The 15,747-nt window shown below is 41.2% G+C and overlaps 1 protein-coding gene across 1 annotated transcript in view; it reads left to right on the top strand.

Annotated features, from left to right (window-relative positions):
- LOC139388249 (V-set and immunoglobulin domain-containing protein 10-like 2) overlaps positions 1–14,527 on the top strand; it is a gene marked incomplete at both ends in the record, with an annotated part of 152,712 nt that extends 138,185 nt beyond the window's left edge. Inside the window, 3 exons of the mRNA XM_071134798.1 lie at positions 8,094–8,216; positions 11,085–11,109; positions 14,458–14,527. Coding sequence (XP_070990899.1) covers positions 8,094–8,216; positions 11,085–11,109; positions 14,458–14,527 — 218 coding nt within the window. The remainder of the gene's footprint in view (positions 1–8,093; positions 8,217–11,084; positions 11,110–14,457) is intronic.
- Between the last annotated feature and the right edge of the window lie 1,220 nt (positions 14,528–15,747).

The raw sequence follows: 15,747 nt of genomic DNA, 5'->3' as shown, positions 1-15,747 counted from the left end.
CATCTCTACTGTATATAGCCTTTCTACTGTCTATAGCCTCTCTACTGTCTATAGCATCTCTACTGTATTTTGCATCTCTACTGTATATAGCCTCTGTAGTATCTATAGCCTCTCTACTGTTTGAATCCTCTCTACTGTATATAGCCTCTCTACTGTCTATAGCATCTCTACTGTACATAGCCTCTACTGTCTATAGCCTCTCTGCTGTCTATAGCCTCTCTACTGTGTATAGCCTCTCTACTGTATATAGTCTCTCTACTGTCTATAGCCTCTCCACTGTATATAGCCTCTCTACTGTCTATAGCCTCTCTACTGTATATAGCCTCTCTACTGTATATAGTCTCTCTACTGTCTATAGCCTCTCTACTGTCTATAGCCTCTCTACTGTCTATAGCATCTCTACTGTATTTTGCATCTCTACTGTATATAGCCTCTCTAGTATCTATAGCCTCTCTACTGTCTATAGCCTCTCTACTGTCTATTGCCTCTCTATTGTATTTTGCATCTCTATTGTATTTAGCCTCTCTAGTGTCTATATTCTCTCAACTGTCTATAGCCTCTCTACTGTCTATAGCCTCTCTACTGTATATTACATTCCTACTGTATATAGCCTGTCTAGTGTCTATAGCCTCTCTAGTGTCTATAACCTCTCTACTGTCTATAGCCTGTCTATAGCCTATCTACTGTCTATAGCCTCTCTACTGTATATAGCATCTCTACTGTATATAGCCTCTCTACTGTATGTAGCCCCTCCACTGTATATAGCCTCTCTACTGTCTATAGCCTCTCTACTGTATATAGCATCTCTACTGTATATAGCCTCTCTACTGTATATAGCATCTCTACTGTATATAGCACCTCTACTGTCTATATCCTCTCTACTGTATATAGCATCTCTACTGTATATAGCCTCTATACTGTCTATAGCATCTCTACTGTATGTAGCCTCTCTACTGTCTATAGCCTCTCTACTGTATATAGCATCTCTACTGTCTATAGCCTCTCTACTGTCTATTGCCTCTCTACTGTATATAGCCTCTCTAGTGTCTATAGCATATCTACTGTATATAGCCTTTCTACTGTCTATAGCCTCTCTACTGTCTATAGCCTCTCTACTGTATATAGCATCTCTACTGTCTATAGCCTCTCCACTGTCTATAGCCTCTCTACTGTCTATAGCATCTCTACTGTATATAGCCTCTCTACTTCTATAGCCTCTCTACTGTATATAGCATCTCTACTGTCTATAGCCTCTCTACTGTCTATAGCATCTCAACTGTATATAGCCTCTCTACTGTCTATAGCCTCTCTACTGTATATAACCTCTCTCCTGTCTATAGCCTCTCTACTGTATTTTGCATCTCTACTGTATATAGCCTCTTTAGTGTCTATAGCCTCTCTACTGTCTATAGCCTCTCTACTGTCTATAGCCTCTATACTGTATATTGCATCTCTACTGTATATAGCCTGTCTAGTGTCTATAGCCTCTCTACTGTCTATAGCCTCTCTAGTGTCTATAGCCTCTCTACTGTCTATAGCCTCTCTATTTTATTTTGCATCTCTACTGTATATAGCCTCGTTAGTGTCTGTAGCCTCTCTACTGTCTATAGACTGTCTATAGACTCTCTACTGTATATGGCCTCTCTACTGTATATAGCCTCTCTACTCTATGTAGCCTCTCTACTGTCTATAGACTCTCTACTGTATATAGCCTCGCTACTCTCTATAGACTCTCTACTGTATATAGCATCTCTACTGTCTATAGCCTCTAAACTCTCTATAGACTCTCTACTGTATATAGCCTCTCTACTGTCTATAGCCTCTCTACTGTCTATAGCCTCGCTACTGTCTATATCCTCTCTACTGTCTATAGCCTCTCTACTGTATATTGCAACTCTACAGTATATAGCCTCTCTAGTGTCAATAACCTTTCTACTGTCTATAGCCTGTCTAAAGCCTCTCTACTGTCTATAGCCTCTCTACTGTATATATCATCTCTACTGTATATAACCTCTCTACTGTCTATAGCCTCTCTACTGTATGTAGCCTCTCTACTGTCTATAGCCTCTCTACAGTATATAGCATCTCTACTGTATATAGCCTTTCTACTGTCTATAGCCTCTCTACTGTCTATAGCATCTCTACTGTATTTTGCATCTCTACTGTATATAGCCTCTGTAGTATCTATAGCCTCTCTACTGTTTGAATCCTCTCTACTGTATATAGCCTCTCTACTGTCTATAGCATCTCTACTGTACATAGCCTCTACTGTCTATAGCCTCTCTACTGTCTATAGCCTCTCTACTGTGTATAGCCTCTCTACTGTATATAGTCTCTCTAGTGTCTATAGCCTCTCTACTGTCTATAGCCTCTCTACTGTCTATAGCCTCTCTACTGTATATAGCCTCTCTACTGTATATAGTCTCTCTACTGTCTATAGCCTCTCTACTGTCTATAGCCTCTCTACTGTCTATAGCATCTCTACTGTATTTTGCATCTCTACTGTATATAGCCTCTCTAGTATCTATAGCCTCTCTACTGTCTATAGCCTCTCTACTGTCTATTGCCTCTCTATTGTATTTTGCATCACTATTGTATTTAGCCTCTCTAGTGTCTATATTCTCTCTACTGTCTATAGCCTCTCTACTGTCTATAGCCTCTCTACTGTATATTACATTCCTACTGTATATAGCCTGTCTAGTGTCTATAGCCTCTCTAGTGTCTATAGCCTCTCTACTGTCTATAGCCTCTCTACTGTATATAGCCTCTCTACTTCTATAGCCTCTCTACTGTATATAGCATCTCTACTGTCTATAGCCTCTCTACTGTCTATAGCATCTCAACTGTATATAGCCTCTCTACTGTCTATAGCCTCTCTACTGTATATAACCTCTCTCCTGTCTATAGCCTCTCTACTGTATTTTGCATCTCTACTGTATATAGCCTCTTTAGTGTCTATAGCCTCTCTACTGTCTATAGCCTCTCTACTGTCTATAGCCTCTATACTGTATATTGCATCTCTACTGTATATAGCCTGTCTAGTGTCTATAGCCTCTCTACTGTCTATAGCCTCTCTAGTGTCTATAGCCTCTCTACTGTCTATAGCCTCTCTATTTTATTTTGCATCTCTACTGTATATAGCCTCGTTAGTGTCTGTAGCCTCTCTACTGTCTATAGACTTTCTATAGACTCTCTACTGTATATGGCCTCTCTACTGTATATAGCCTCTCTACTCTATGTAGCCTCTCTACTGTCTATAGACTCTCTACTGTATATAGCCTCGCTACTCTCTATAGACTCTCTACTGTATATAGCATCTCTACTGTCTATAGCCTCTCTACTCTCTATAGACTCTCTACTGTATATAGCCTCTCTACTGTCTATAGCCTCTCTACTGTCTATAGCCTCGCTACTGTCTATATCCTCTCTACTGTCTATAGCCTCTCTACTGTATATTGCAACTCTACAGTATATAGCCTCTCTAGTGTCAATAACCTTTCTACTGTCTATAGCCTGTCTAAAGCCTCTCTACTGTCTATAGCCTCTCTACTGTATATATCATCTCTACTGTATATAACCTCTCTACTGTCTATAGCCTCTCTACTGTATGTAGCCTCTCTACTGTCTATAGCCTCTCTACAGTATATAGCTTCTCTACTGTATATAGCCTTTCTACTGTCTATAGCCTCTCTACTGTCTATAGCCTCTCTACTGTCTATAGCATCTCTACTGTATTTTGCATCTCTACTGTATATAGCCTCTGTAGTATCTATAGCCTCTCTACTGTTTGAATCCTCTCTACTGTATATAGCCTCTCTACTGTCTATAGCATCTCTACTGTACATAGCCTCTACTGTCTATAGCCTCTCTACTGTCTATAGCCTCTCTACTGTGTATAGCCTCTCTACTGTATATAGTCTCTCTACTGTCTATAGCCTCTCTACTGTCTATAGCCTCTCTACTGTCTATAGCCTCTCTACTGTATATAGCCTCTCTACTGTATATAGTCTCTCTACTGTCTATAGCCTCTCTACTGTCTATAGCCTCTCTACTGTCTATAGCATCTCTACTGTATTTTGCATCTCTACTGTATATAGCCTCTCTAGTATCTATAGCCTCTCTACTGTCTATAGCCTCTCTACTGTCTATTGCCTCTCTATTGTATTTTGCATCTCTATTGTATTTAGCCTCTCTAGTGTCTATATTCTCTCTACTGTCTATAGCCTCTCTACTGTCTATAGCCTCTCTACTGTATATTACATTCCTACTGTATATAGCCTGTCTAGTGTCTATAGCCTCTCTAGTGTCTATAACCTCTCTACTGTCTATAGCCTGTCTATAGCCTATCTACTGTCTATAGCCTCTCTACTGTATATAGCATCTCTACTGTATATAGCCTCTCTACTGTATGTAGCCCCTCCACTGTATATAGCCTCTCTACTGTCTATAGCCTCTCTACTGTATATAGCATCTCTACTGTATATAGCCTCTCTACTGTCTATAGCCTCTCTACTGTATATAGCATCTCTACTGTCTATAGCCTCTCTACTGTCTATTGCCTCTCTACTGTATATAGCCTCTCTAGTGTCTATAGCCTCTCTACTGTATATAGCCTCTCTACTGTCTATAGCCTCTCTACTGTCCATAGCCTCTCTACTGTCTATAGCCTCTCTACTGTTATAGCCTCTCTACTGTATATAGCCTCTCTACTGTATATAGCCTCTCTACTGTATATAGCCTCTCTACTGTATAAAGCCTCTCTACTGTCTATAGCCTCTCTACTGTCCATAGCCTCTCTACTGTCTATAGCCTCTCTACTGTTATAGCCTCTCTACTGTCTATAGCCTCTCTACTGTCTATAGCCTCTCTACTGTCTATAGACTCTCTACTGTATATAGCCTCTCTACTGTATATAGCCTCGCTACTGTATATAGCCCCTCTACTGTCTATAGCCTCTCTACTGTATTTTGCATCGAGTACAGTATATAGATATGAGATGAGTAATGTACGGTATGTAAACAAAGTGGCATAGTTTAAAGTGGCTAGTGATACATGCATTACATAAAGATGCAGTAGATGATATAGAGTACAGTATATACATATACATATGAGATGAGTAATGTAGGGTATGTAAACATTATATTAAGTAGCATTGTTTAAAGTGGCTAGTGATATATTTTACATCAATTTCCATCAATTCCCATTATTAAAGTGGCTGGAGTTGAGTCAGTGTGTTGGCAGCAGCCACTCAATGTTAGTGGTGGCTGTTTAACAGTCATGTATGCCTTGAGATAGAAGCTGTTTTTCAGTCTCTCGGTCCCTGCTTTGATGCACCTGTACTGACCTCGCCTTTTGGATGATAGCGGGGTGAACAGGCAGTGGCTCGGGTGGTTGTTGTCCTTGATGATCTTTATGGCCTGCCTAAGACATCGGGTGGTGTAGGTGTCCTGGAGGCCAGGTAGTTTGCCCCCGGTGATGCGTTGTGCAGACCTCACTACACTCTGGAGAGCCTTACGGTTGAGGGCGGAGCAGTTGTCGTACCAGGCGGTGATACAGCCCGACAGGATGCTCTCGATTGTGCATCTGTAGAAGTTTGTGAGTGCTTTTGGTGACAAGCAGAATTTCTTCAGCCTCCTGAGGTTGAAGAGGCGCTGCTGCGCCTTCTTCACAACGCTTGTCTGTGTGGGTGGACCAATTCAGTTTGTCTGTGATGTGTACGCCGAGGAACTTAAAACACTACTGTTCCATCGATGTGGATATGGGGGTGCTCCCTCTGCTGTTTTCTTAAGTCCACAATCATCTCCTTAGTTTTGTTGACGTTGAGTGTGAGGTTGTTTTCCTGACACCACACTCCGAGGGCCCTCACCTCCTCCCTGTAGGCCGTCTCGTCGTTGTTGGTAATCAAGCCTACCACTGTAGTGTCGTCCGCAAACTTGATGATTGTGTTGGAGGCGTGCATGGCTACGCAGTCGTGGGTGAACAGGGAGTACAGGAGAGGGCTCAGAACGCACCCTTGTGGGGCCCCAGTGTTGAGGATCAGCGGGCTGGAGCCTCTCCACTGTATATAGCCTCTCTACTGTCCATAGCCTATCTACTGTATATAGCCCCTACCGTTATAGCCTCTCTACTGTCTATAGCCTCTTTACTGTTATAGCCTCTGCTGTATATAGCCTCTCTACTGTTATATCCTCTCTACTGTCTATAGCCTCTCTACTGTCTATAGCCTCTCTACTGTTATAGCCTCTGCTGTATATAGCCTCTCTACTGTTATCTCCTCTCTACTGTCTATTGCCTCTCTACTGTCTATAGCCTCTCTACTGTCTATAGCCTCTCTACTGTATATAGGCTCTCTACTGTCTATAGCCTGTCTACTGTTATAGCCTCTCTACTGTCTATAGCCTCTCTACTGTCTATAGCCTCTCTACTGTATGTAACCTGTCTTTATACTGTTGTTTTATTTCTTTACCTACCTATTGTTCACCTAACATCTTTTTTGCACTATTGGTTAGAGCCTGTAAGTAAGCATTTCACTGTAAGGTGTACACCTGTTGTATTCGCCGCACGTGACAAATAAACGTTGATTTGTTTTGATTCTCTGGGGTGACCCATGTCACTGTCAGTGCCAAGAAGTCAAGGGACTGAAGGGCAGCATAGGCTGAGATGAACTCAGTATTGTTGACCACAGATCGGCAGTTCTAAACGCTTCCAGAGACTAGGGATTCCACATGGGTTGTGCACGCAGGGTACACGAAATTAGAAGGGTTGCAGTCAAGAGGTGGGGAGCATCTGTAAAGCCTAAAGGGAGAAGAACTGGGATAGAAAACACACACAGTTCACAAAGCTACAAAAGAGTAAAATGAGATCATCTGTAAATTACTAGGTAAGATACTAAAGTGAGAGAGTGTTGTGGAGCCTTCCTCTCTTTCCTTCCTCAAATAACTCATCAGAAACGTTTTGGTAACAGTCTTAGTTATGCGACGAAACCGCCGCTTACAGCTGCCGCAGTGAAAACAGGGAAGACTGAAGTACTAATAACAATTGCTAATTGACTTGCAAAGGTGAAGAGCACACCTCCCTGTATTAACTGCTGATTGCCTAGGAGAGGAGAAACCACTCCCCCCTCCAATATGGCAGGTAGACTAGTGGTCAGAGCGTTGGTCCAGTAACTGAAAGGTTGCTAGATCGAATCCCTGAACTGACAAGGTAAAAATCTGTCATTCTGCCCCTGAACAAAGCAGTTAACCCACTCTTCCTAGGTTGTCATTGTGAATAAGAATTTGGCCTTAACTGACTTGCCTAGCTAAATAAAGGTTATACAGAAACGTATTACCAAAATAACAACAGTCACAAATTGGCATGCCACTTAATCCTGGTTGATGTATCAACTATCAACAAAGCAAGTTGATAGCAGTCAGAATATCACACACCAAATAGGCGACTGGGAAGAAAGGCGTCACTTAAAGAAATTATCCTAGATAGGTAAAAGACAGTACTAGACAAAGCTAATCTCCTTCAAGATAGACAATGCTAACTAGTTCAGACCTAATCTCTATTTTAAGAGACTAGTTCTGAAAATGTTAGCTTGGACTATTCTGCTAGAGATTAGTTCTGAAGCTGTTGGCTCTCTATATTCTACCAAAGATATATTCTGAGCCTGTTAGCTCTGTCTATTCTGTAAAACAATGCTAACGGGTTCAGATCTAATCTCTATCCTGAAAGAGAATAGTTCTGAACCTATTAGCTTTGTTTATTCTGTTAGAGATTAGTTCTGAACCTGTTAGCTCTGTCTATTCTGTTAGAGATGAATTCTCCTAGCTGTGCTATTGTGCAGGTCACCTTCGAGCAGACAATGCAGATTTTAAGGGCGTTTTCCCCAATGTTTGCGAAGATCACATTAACGTAAATGATGCAGATGTCAGCGCAATCGGAATCTGTCAATGTCAAGCTCGCTGTAAATGGTAGAAGGTATACATTTCTGACTGTGTGTGTGTGTGTGTGTGTGTGTGTGTGTGTGTGTGTGTGTGTGTGTGTGTGTGTGTGTGTGTGTGTGTGTGTGTGTGTGTGTGTGTGTGTGAAATGTGTATGTTTTGCAGCGGACCCTCCCTTCAGTGCGTACCCTGCTGTGATTGGAGCAGCCATTGGAGGGATGCTCATCGCTGCCATAGCAACCGTTCTGCTTTTCATGTACATCATCCGCAACCGCAATAACAACCCCCGTACGTACACACACACTACAAATTCACACTAAATACTCAAACACTACACACACACACACAAACACTATACACAAACTCAGATACATCATTCATTGAATCAGATGGCTCATTCATCAGAATACCCACTGATATTGCCAATTTCATTGTCAAGATTAGCAAATTTAGACATGACATGCAAGCAACAAACACTTCACAAGTATAATTGATCAAATTATGAAAGACAAGAATTGTAATTTTGAATTCCGTTGTCTATCAAAAATGACAAGCCACCGGGGTCTGACAACTTGGATGGAAAATTACCTAGGATAATATTTGCCATATCTTCAATCTAAGCCTAGTAGAAAGTATGTGCCCTGAGGTCAAGAGGGAAGCTAAAGTCATTCCGCTACCCAAGAATAGTAAAGACCCCTTTACTGGCTCAAATAGCCAAACAATCAGCTTGTTACCAACCCTTAGTAAACTTTTAAGAAATATTGTGTTTGATCAGATACAATGCTATTTTACTGTACACAAATTGACAACACATTTTCAGCATGCTTATAGGGAAGGACATTCAACAAGCACAGCACTTACACAAATGACTGATGATTGGCTGAGATAAATTGATGATAAAAAGATTGTAGGGGCTGTTTTGTTAGACTTCAGTGTGGCTTTTGATATTATCGATCATAGTCTGCTACTGGAAAAACGTGTGATATGGCTTTACACCCCGCTATATTGTGGATAAAGAGTTACTTGTCTAACAGAACACAGAGGGTGTTCTTTAATGGAAGCCTCTCCAACATAATCCAGGTAGAATCAGGAATTCCCCAGGGCAGCTGTCTAGGCCCCTTACATTTTTGAATCTTTACAAATGACCTGCCACTGGCTTTGAGTAAAGTGTGTCTATGTATGCGGATGACTCAACACTATACACGCCAGCTACTACAGTGAGTGAAATCACTGCAACACTCAAGAACAGACTATGGTGGGCGCAAAGTACTATGTAAAGCCCTTGGCTACATGGAACTCTTTTCCACATCAGTAGAATCAGATTTATCAGATAAAAATACACCCTATGGAACAGCGGAACTGTGAAGAGACACACACGCACAGAAACACGCTTACACACATGTACACATGGATTTTGTATTGTAGATATCTGGTTGAAGGCCTGAGGGAACACACTTAATGTGTTGTGAAAAGTGTGTCGAAATGTAGTGTAACATTTTTAATTGCATATAACTGCCTTAATGTTGCAGGACCCAAGAAAACTCTAACCCTATCCATCCGGTTAATGGTAACTCTAACCGTCAATTTAATGTAAACTCTAACCATCCAGTTAATATAAACTCTAACCATCCAGTTAATGTAAACTCTAATCATCCAGTTAATGTAAAGTCTAACCATTCATTTAATGTAAACTCTAACCATCCAGTTAATATAAACTCTAACCATCCAGTTAATGTAAACTCTAATCATCCAGTTAATGTAAACTCTAATCATCCAGTTAATGTAAAGTCTAACCATTCATTTAATGTAAACTCTAACCATCCAGTTAATGTAACTCTAACACTAGCCATCTAGTTAATGTAAACACTAACTCTAACCCTCCAGTTAATGTGAACTCTAACCATTCAGTTAATGTAAACTCTAACCATCCAGTTAATGTAAACTCTAACCATCCAGTTAATGTAAACTCTAAACATCCAGTTAATGTAAACTCTAACTATCCAGTTAATGTAAACTCTAACCATCCAGTTAATGTAAACCCTAACCCTCCAGTTAATGTAAACTCTAACTCTAACCATCCAGTTAATGTAAACTCTAACCATGCGGTTAATGTAAACTCTAAACATCCAGTTAATGTAAACTCTAACCATCCAGTTAATATAAACTCTAATCATCCAGTTAATGTAAACTCTAACCATCCAGTTAATGTACACTTTAACCCTAACCATCCAGTTAATGTAAACTCTAACCATCCAGTTAATATAAACTCTAACCATCCAGTTAATGTAAACTCTAACCATCCAGTTAATGTAAACTCTAACCATCCAGTTAATGTAAACTCTAACCATCCAGTTAATATAAACTCTAACCATCCAGTTAATGTAAACTCTAACCATCCAGTTAATGTACACTCTAACCCTAACCATCCAGTTAATGTAAACTCTAACCATCAAGTTAATGTAAACTCTAACCATGCGGTTAATGTAAACTCTAACCATCCAGTTAATGTAAACTCTAACCATCCAGTTAATGTACACTCTAACCCTAACCATCCAGCTAATGTAAACTCTAACTCTAACCATCCAGTTAATGTAAACTCTAACCTAACCATCCAGTTAATGTAAACTCTAACCCTAATTAGCATGCTGACCCTGACTAACATGATGACCCTGACTAGCATGCTGATCCTGACCCTGACTAGCATGCTGATCCTGACCCTAACTAGCATGATGACCCTGAAACTAACTACCATGAAGAACCTGACCTTAACTAGTATGATGACCCTGACCCCAGGGGCACACATTGTGTAGTGAAATTTGTGAATGTATTGTAATGTTTTGCTGGACCCTAGGAAGAGTAGCTGCTGCCTTGCCAGAAGCAAATGGGGATCCATAGTAAATACAAATACATTATGACCCTGACTAGCATGCTGACACAGTTCAGGAGTTTCCATGATTGAGTCTTTGAATGAAGAGATTCGAATAAAACTGTCCAGTTTGACCCTGACCAGAAGTTATCAGGATACAACAACAGTTTAATCTGACCCTGACCAGGAGTTATCAGGATACAACAACAGTTTAATCTGACCCTGACCAGGAGTTATCAGGATACAACAACAGTTTAATATCTGACCTTAACTCTCTTGTCTCTAAACAGGACTCCATGACATGCTGTTTGGAATGTGAGTATGGAGTCACACAGGCCATGTGTAAAACATGAGTATACATTATTTGTGTATGTAACACAGGTGTGTGCATATATATATAATGTGGGTATCATGTGTATTTTGTGTGTGTGTGTGTGTGTATACAGTGCCTTGCGAAAGTATTCGGCCCCCTTGAACTTTGCGACCTTTTGACACATTTCAGGCTTCAAACATAAAGATATAAAACTGTATTTTGTGAAGAATCAATAACAAGTGGGACACAATCATGAAGTGGAACGACATTTATTGTATATTTCAAACTTTTTTAACAAATCAAAAACTGAAAAATTGGGCGTGCAAAATTATTCAGCCCCCTTAAGTTAATACTTTGTAGCGCCACCTTTTGCTGCGATTACAGCTGTAAGTCGCTTGGGGTATGTCTCTATCAGTTTTGCACATCGAGAGACTGACATTTTTTCCCATTCCTCCTTGCAAAACAGCTCGAGCTCAGTGAGGTTGGATGGAGAGCATTTGTGAACAGCAGTTTTCAGTTCTTTCCACAGATTCTCAATTGGATTCAGGTCTGGACTTTGACTTGGCCATTCTAACACCTGGATATGTTTATTTTTGAACCATTCCATTGTAGATGTTGCTTTATGTTTTGGATCATTGTCTTGTTGGAAGACAAATCTCCGTCCCAGTCTCAGGTCTTTTGCAGACTCCATCAGGTTTTCTTCCAGAATGGTCCTGTATTTGGCTCCATCCATCTTCCCATCAATTTTAACCATCTTCCCTGTCCCTGCTGAAGAAAAGCAGGCCCAAACCATGATGCTGCCACCACCATGTTTGACAGTGGGGATGGTGTGTTCAGCTGTGTTGCTTTTACGCCAAACATAACGTTTTGCATTGTTGCCAAAAAGTTCAATTTTGGTTTCATCTGACCAGAGCACCTTCTTCCACATGTTTGGTGTGTCTCCCAGGTGGCTTGTGGCAAACTTTAAACAACACTTTTTATGGATATCTTTAAGAAATGGCTTTCTTCTTGCCACTCTTCCATAAAGGCCAGATTTGTGCAATATACGACTGATTGTTGTCCTATGGACAGAGTCTCCCACCTCAGCTGTAGATCTCTGCAGTTCATCCAGAGTGATCATGGGCCTCTTGGCTGCATCTCTGATCAGTCTTCTCCTTGTATGAGCTGAAAGTTTAGAGGGACGGCCAGGTCTTGGTAGATTTGCAGTGGTCTGATACTCCTTCCATTTCAATATTATCGCTTGCACAGTGCTCCTTGGGATGTTTAAAGCTTGGGAAATCTTTTTGTATCCAAATCCGGCTTTAAACTTCTTCACAACAGTATCTCGGACCTGCCTGGTGTGTTCCTTGTTCTTCATGATGCTCTCTGCGCTTTTAACGGACCTCTGAGACTATCACAGTGCAGGTGCATTTATACGGAGACTTGATTACACACAGGTGGATTGTATTTATCATCATTAGTCATTTAGGTCAACATTGGATCATTCAGAGATCCTTACTGAACTTCTGGAGAGAGTTTGCTGCACTGAAAGTAAAGGGGCTGAATAATTTTGCACGCCCAATTTTTCAGTTTTTGATTTGTTAAAAAAGTTTGAAATATCCAATAAATGTCGTTCCACTTCATGATTGTGCACCACTTGTTGTTGATTCTTCACAAAAAAATACAGCTTTATATCTTTATGTTTGAAGCCTGAAATGTGGCAAAAGGTCGCAAAGTTCAAGGGGGCCGAATACTTTTGCAAGGCACTGTATACAGTTGAAGTCGGAAGTTTACACCTGCACTTAAGATAGTCTCAGAGGTCCGTCAAAAGCGCAGAGAGCATCATGAAGAACAAGGAACACACCAGGCAGGTCCGAGATACTGTTCGCAAGGCACTGTATATATATTCAGCAAATTTAACATGTGTAAATATTTGTATGTACATAAGATTCAACAACTGAGACATAAACTGAACAAGTTCCACAGACATGGAATTATGTGTCCCTGAACAAAGGGGGGGTCAAAATCAAAAGAAACAGTCAGTATCTTCAGTGCATCTCCTCCTCGTGGACTGCACCAGAATTGCCAGTTCTTGCTGTGAGATGCTACCCCACTCTTCCACCAAGGCATCTGCAAGTTCCCGGACATTTCTGGGGGGAATGGCCCTAGCCCTCACCCTCCGATCCACCAGGTCCCAGACGTGCGCAATGTGATTGAGATACGGGCTCTTCGCTGGCCATAGCAGAACACTGACATTCCTGTCTTGTAGGAAATCACGCACAGAACAAGCAGTATGGCTGGTGGCATTGTCACGCTGGAGGGTCATGTCAGGATGAGCCTGCAGGAAGGGTACCACATGAGGGAGGAGGATGTCTTCCCTGTAACGCACAGCTTTGAGATTGCCTGCAATGACAAGTTCAGTCCAATGATTCTGTAACACACCGCCCCAGACCATGACCTCCAAATCGATCCCGCTCCAGGGTACAGGCCTTGGTGTAACGATCATTACTTCGACGATTAAAAAGAATTCGACAATCACCCCTGGTGAGACAAAACTGCGACTTGTCAGTGAAGAGCATATTTTGCCAGTCCCGTCTGGTCCAGCGACGGTGGGTTTATGCCCATAGGTAACGTTGTTGCCGGTGATGTCTGGTGAGGGAGGACCTGTCTCACAACAGGCCTACAAGCCCTCAGTCCAGCCTCTCTCAGCCTATTGCGGACAGTCTGAGCACTGATGGAGGAATTCTGCGTTCCTGGTGTAACCTGGGCAGTTGTTGTTGCCATCCTGTACCTGTCCCGCAGGTGTGATGTTCAGATGTACCGATCCTGTGCAGGTGTTGTAACACGTGGTCTGCCACTGCGAGGACGATCAGCTGTCCGTCCTGTCTCCCTGTAGCGCTGTCTTACGCGTCTCACAGTACGGACATTGCAATTTATTGCCCTGGCCACATCTGCAGTCCTCATGCCTCCTTGCAGCATGCCTAAGGCACATTCACGCAGATGAGCAGGAACGCTGGGCATCTTTCTTCTGGTATTTTTCAGAGTCAGTAGAAAGGCCTCTTTAGTGTCCTAAGTTTTCATTACTGTGACCTTAATTGCCTACCGTCTGTAAGCTGTTAGTGTCTTAACGACTGTTCCACAGGTGCATGTTCATTAATTGTTTATGGTTCATTGATCAATCATGGGAAACAGTGTTTAAACCCTTTACAATGAAGATATTTGATATGTATAAGTTATTTGGATTTTTACGAATTCTCTTTGAAAGACAGGGTTGTGTTTTTTTGAGTTTATATATATAATGTATGTATAATGTGTATATAATATGTGTATATATATATATATATATATTTAAATAATGTGTGCGTGTGTAGGCAGCACAGCCGGTCCAGGGAGAACATCAACCTCCCTGATGATGAGGTGATGGCAGGAGTTGACGGAGAGGGAGGAGCTACAGAACATTGCCCCTCCCCTAGCCCAGGTAACCTAATGTCTAATTAACATAACGAGACAATCTCCCAACAGGCCTATGTCATTTTTTTTATTTTACTAGGCAAGTCAGTTAAGAACAAATTCTTATTTTCAATGACAGCCTAGGAACAGTGGGTTAACTGCCTGTTCAGGGGCAGAACGACAGATTTGTTCCTTGTCAGCTCGGGGGTTTGAACTCGCAACGCTCTAACCACTAGGCTACCCTTCAGCCCCAAAGTAGTAATCGCTCCGTGATTGGTTGCCACAATTCTATAATGTTTGTCTAATTTCAGTTTGAGACAGAACAAAACAAGTGTAGAATATTTACATTGTAGTCATTTAGCAGATGCTCTAATCCAGAGCATATCATTCTATACCCAAACCGCTGTGAAATATCTTTTCAATAACCTAAAATATTGTGTTTGAAGCTGGTGTATCAAACAAACTAAGACAAAACCAAATTTACATATAGAGCACATAGAACAGATCTACCTCTTCTTAGACTTGCTTACAATGAGAATAACAGATCTATAACTAACATTTCTGTGAATTTTGGTCACTTAACCCAAAAAGTTATATTCTGGAAGTTACTGGGTTTGGAGTTCGTTATAACCAATTTATTGATGTGATTATGATAGGCTATAGGTAAAGGCCCTATTGGGCACATATCTTTAACACGTTGATAAATTAATCTTCTGTTCTCTAGGTCCATCCATGTCCTCTCCCAGGGCTGCCTCCCCAGTCTCCCCTCTACCCGCTGAGGACAACGAACCTGTCAACGTCACCATCACTGTCATGGCAACAGGCTGAAGATTTCACACATCCATACATACTGGATAATGCTGCATTCATAACAAGTGGGAAACTCGGCAAATACAATTTGTATTAAAAGTACAGCTATCATGCTCAAAAACATTATAGTGTTCAAATACTATACTAATAGATCATTTTTCATGAATAATCTTTTGCTGTTGCATTTAACTTCCAAAAATGCTGTTATCAAGGTAATTTCCTTAGTATGTGATGTCAGAGTTCAGCATGTGGGAGAAGTCGAAGCTCAGAGATGATAGACGAGTTTCCCACTAGTAATTACCAGTTGGAAGGGCGTGCAAGTGTATTTTTCCAAGTCATATGCTGGTATTTACAAATATAGGAGATGGTGTGAATGCAGCCTAAGCACCTGTCTGTTCTGC

This window comes from Oncorhynchus clarkii, chromosome 29 (assembly GCF_045791955.1).
Source record: "Oncorhynchus clarkii lewisi isolate Uvic-CL-2024 chromosome 29, UVic_Ocla_1.0, whole genome shotgun sequence".
Classification (NCBI taxonomy): domain Eukaryota; kingdom Metazoa; phylum Chordata; class Actinopteri; order Salmoniformes; family Salmonidae; genus Oncorhynchus; species Oncorhynchus clarkii.
The sequence above is the reverse complement of the archived record's forward strand: the minus strand, read 5'-3'. Positions and strand labels throughout refer to the sequence as shown.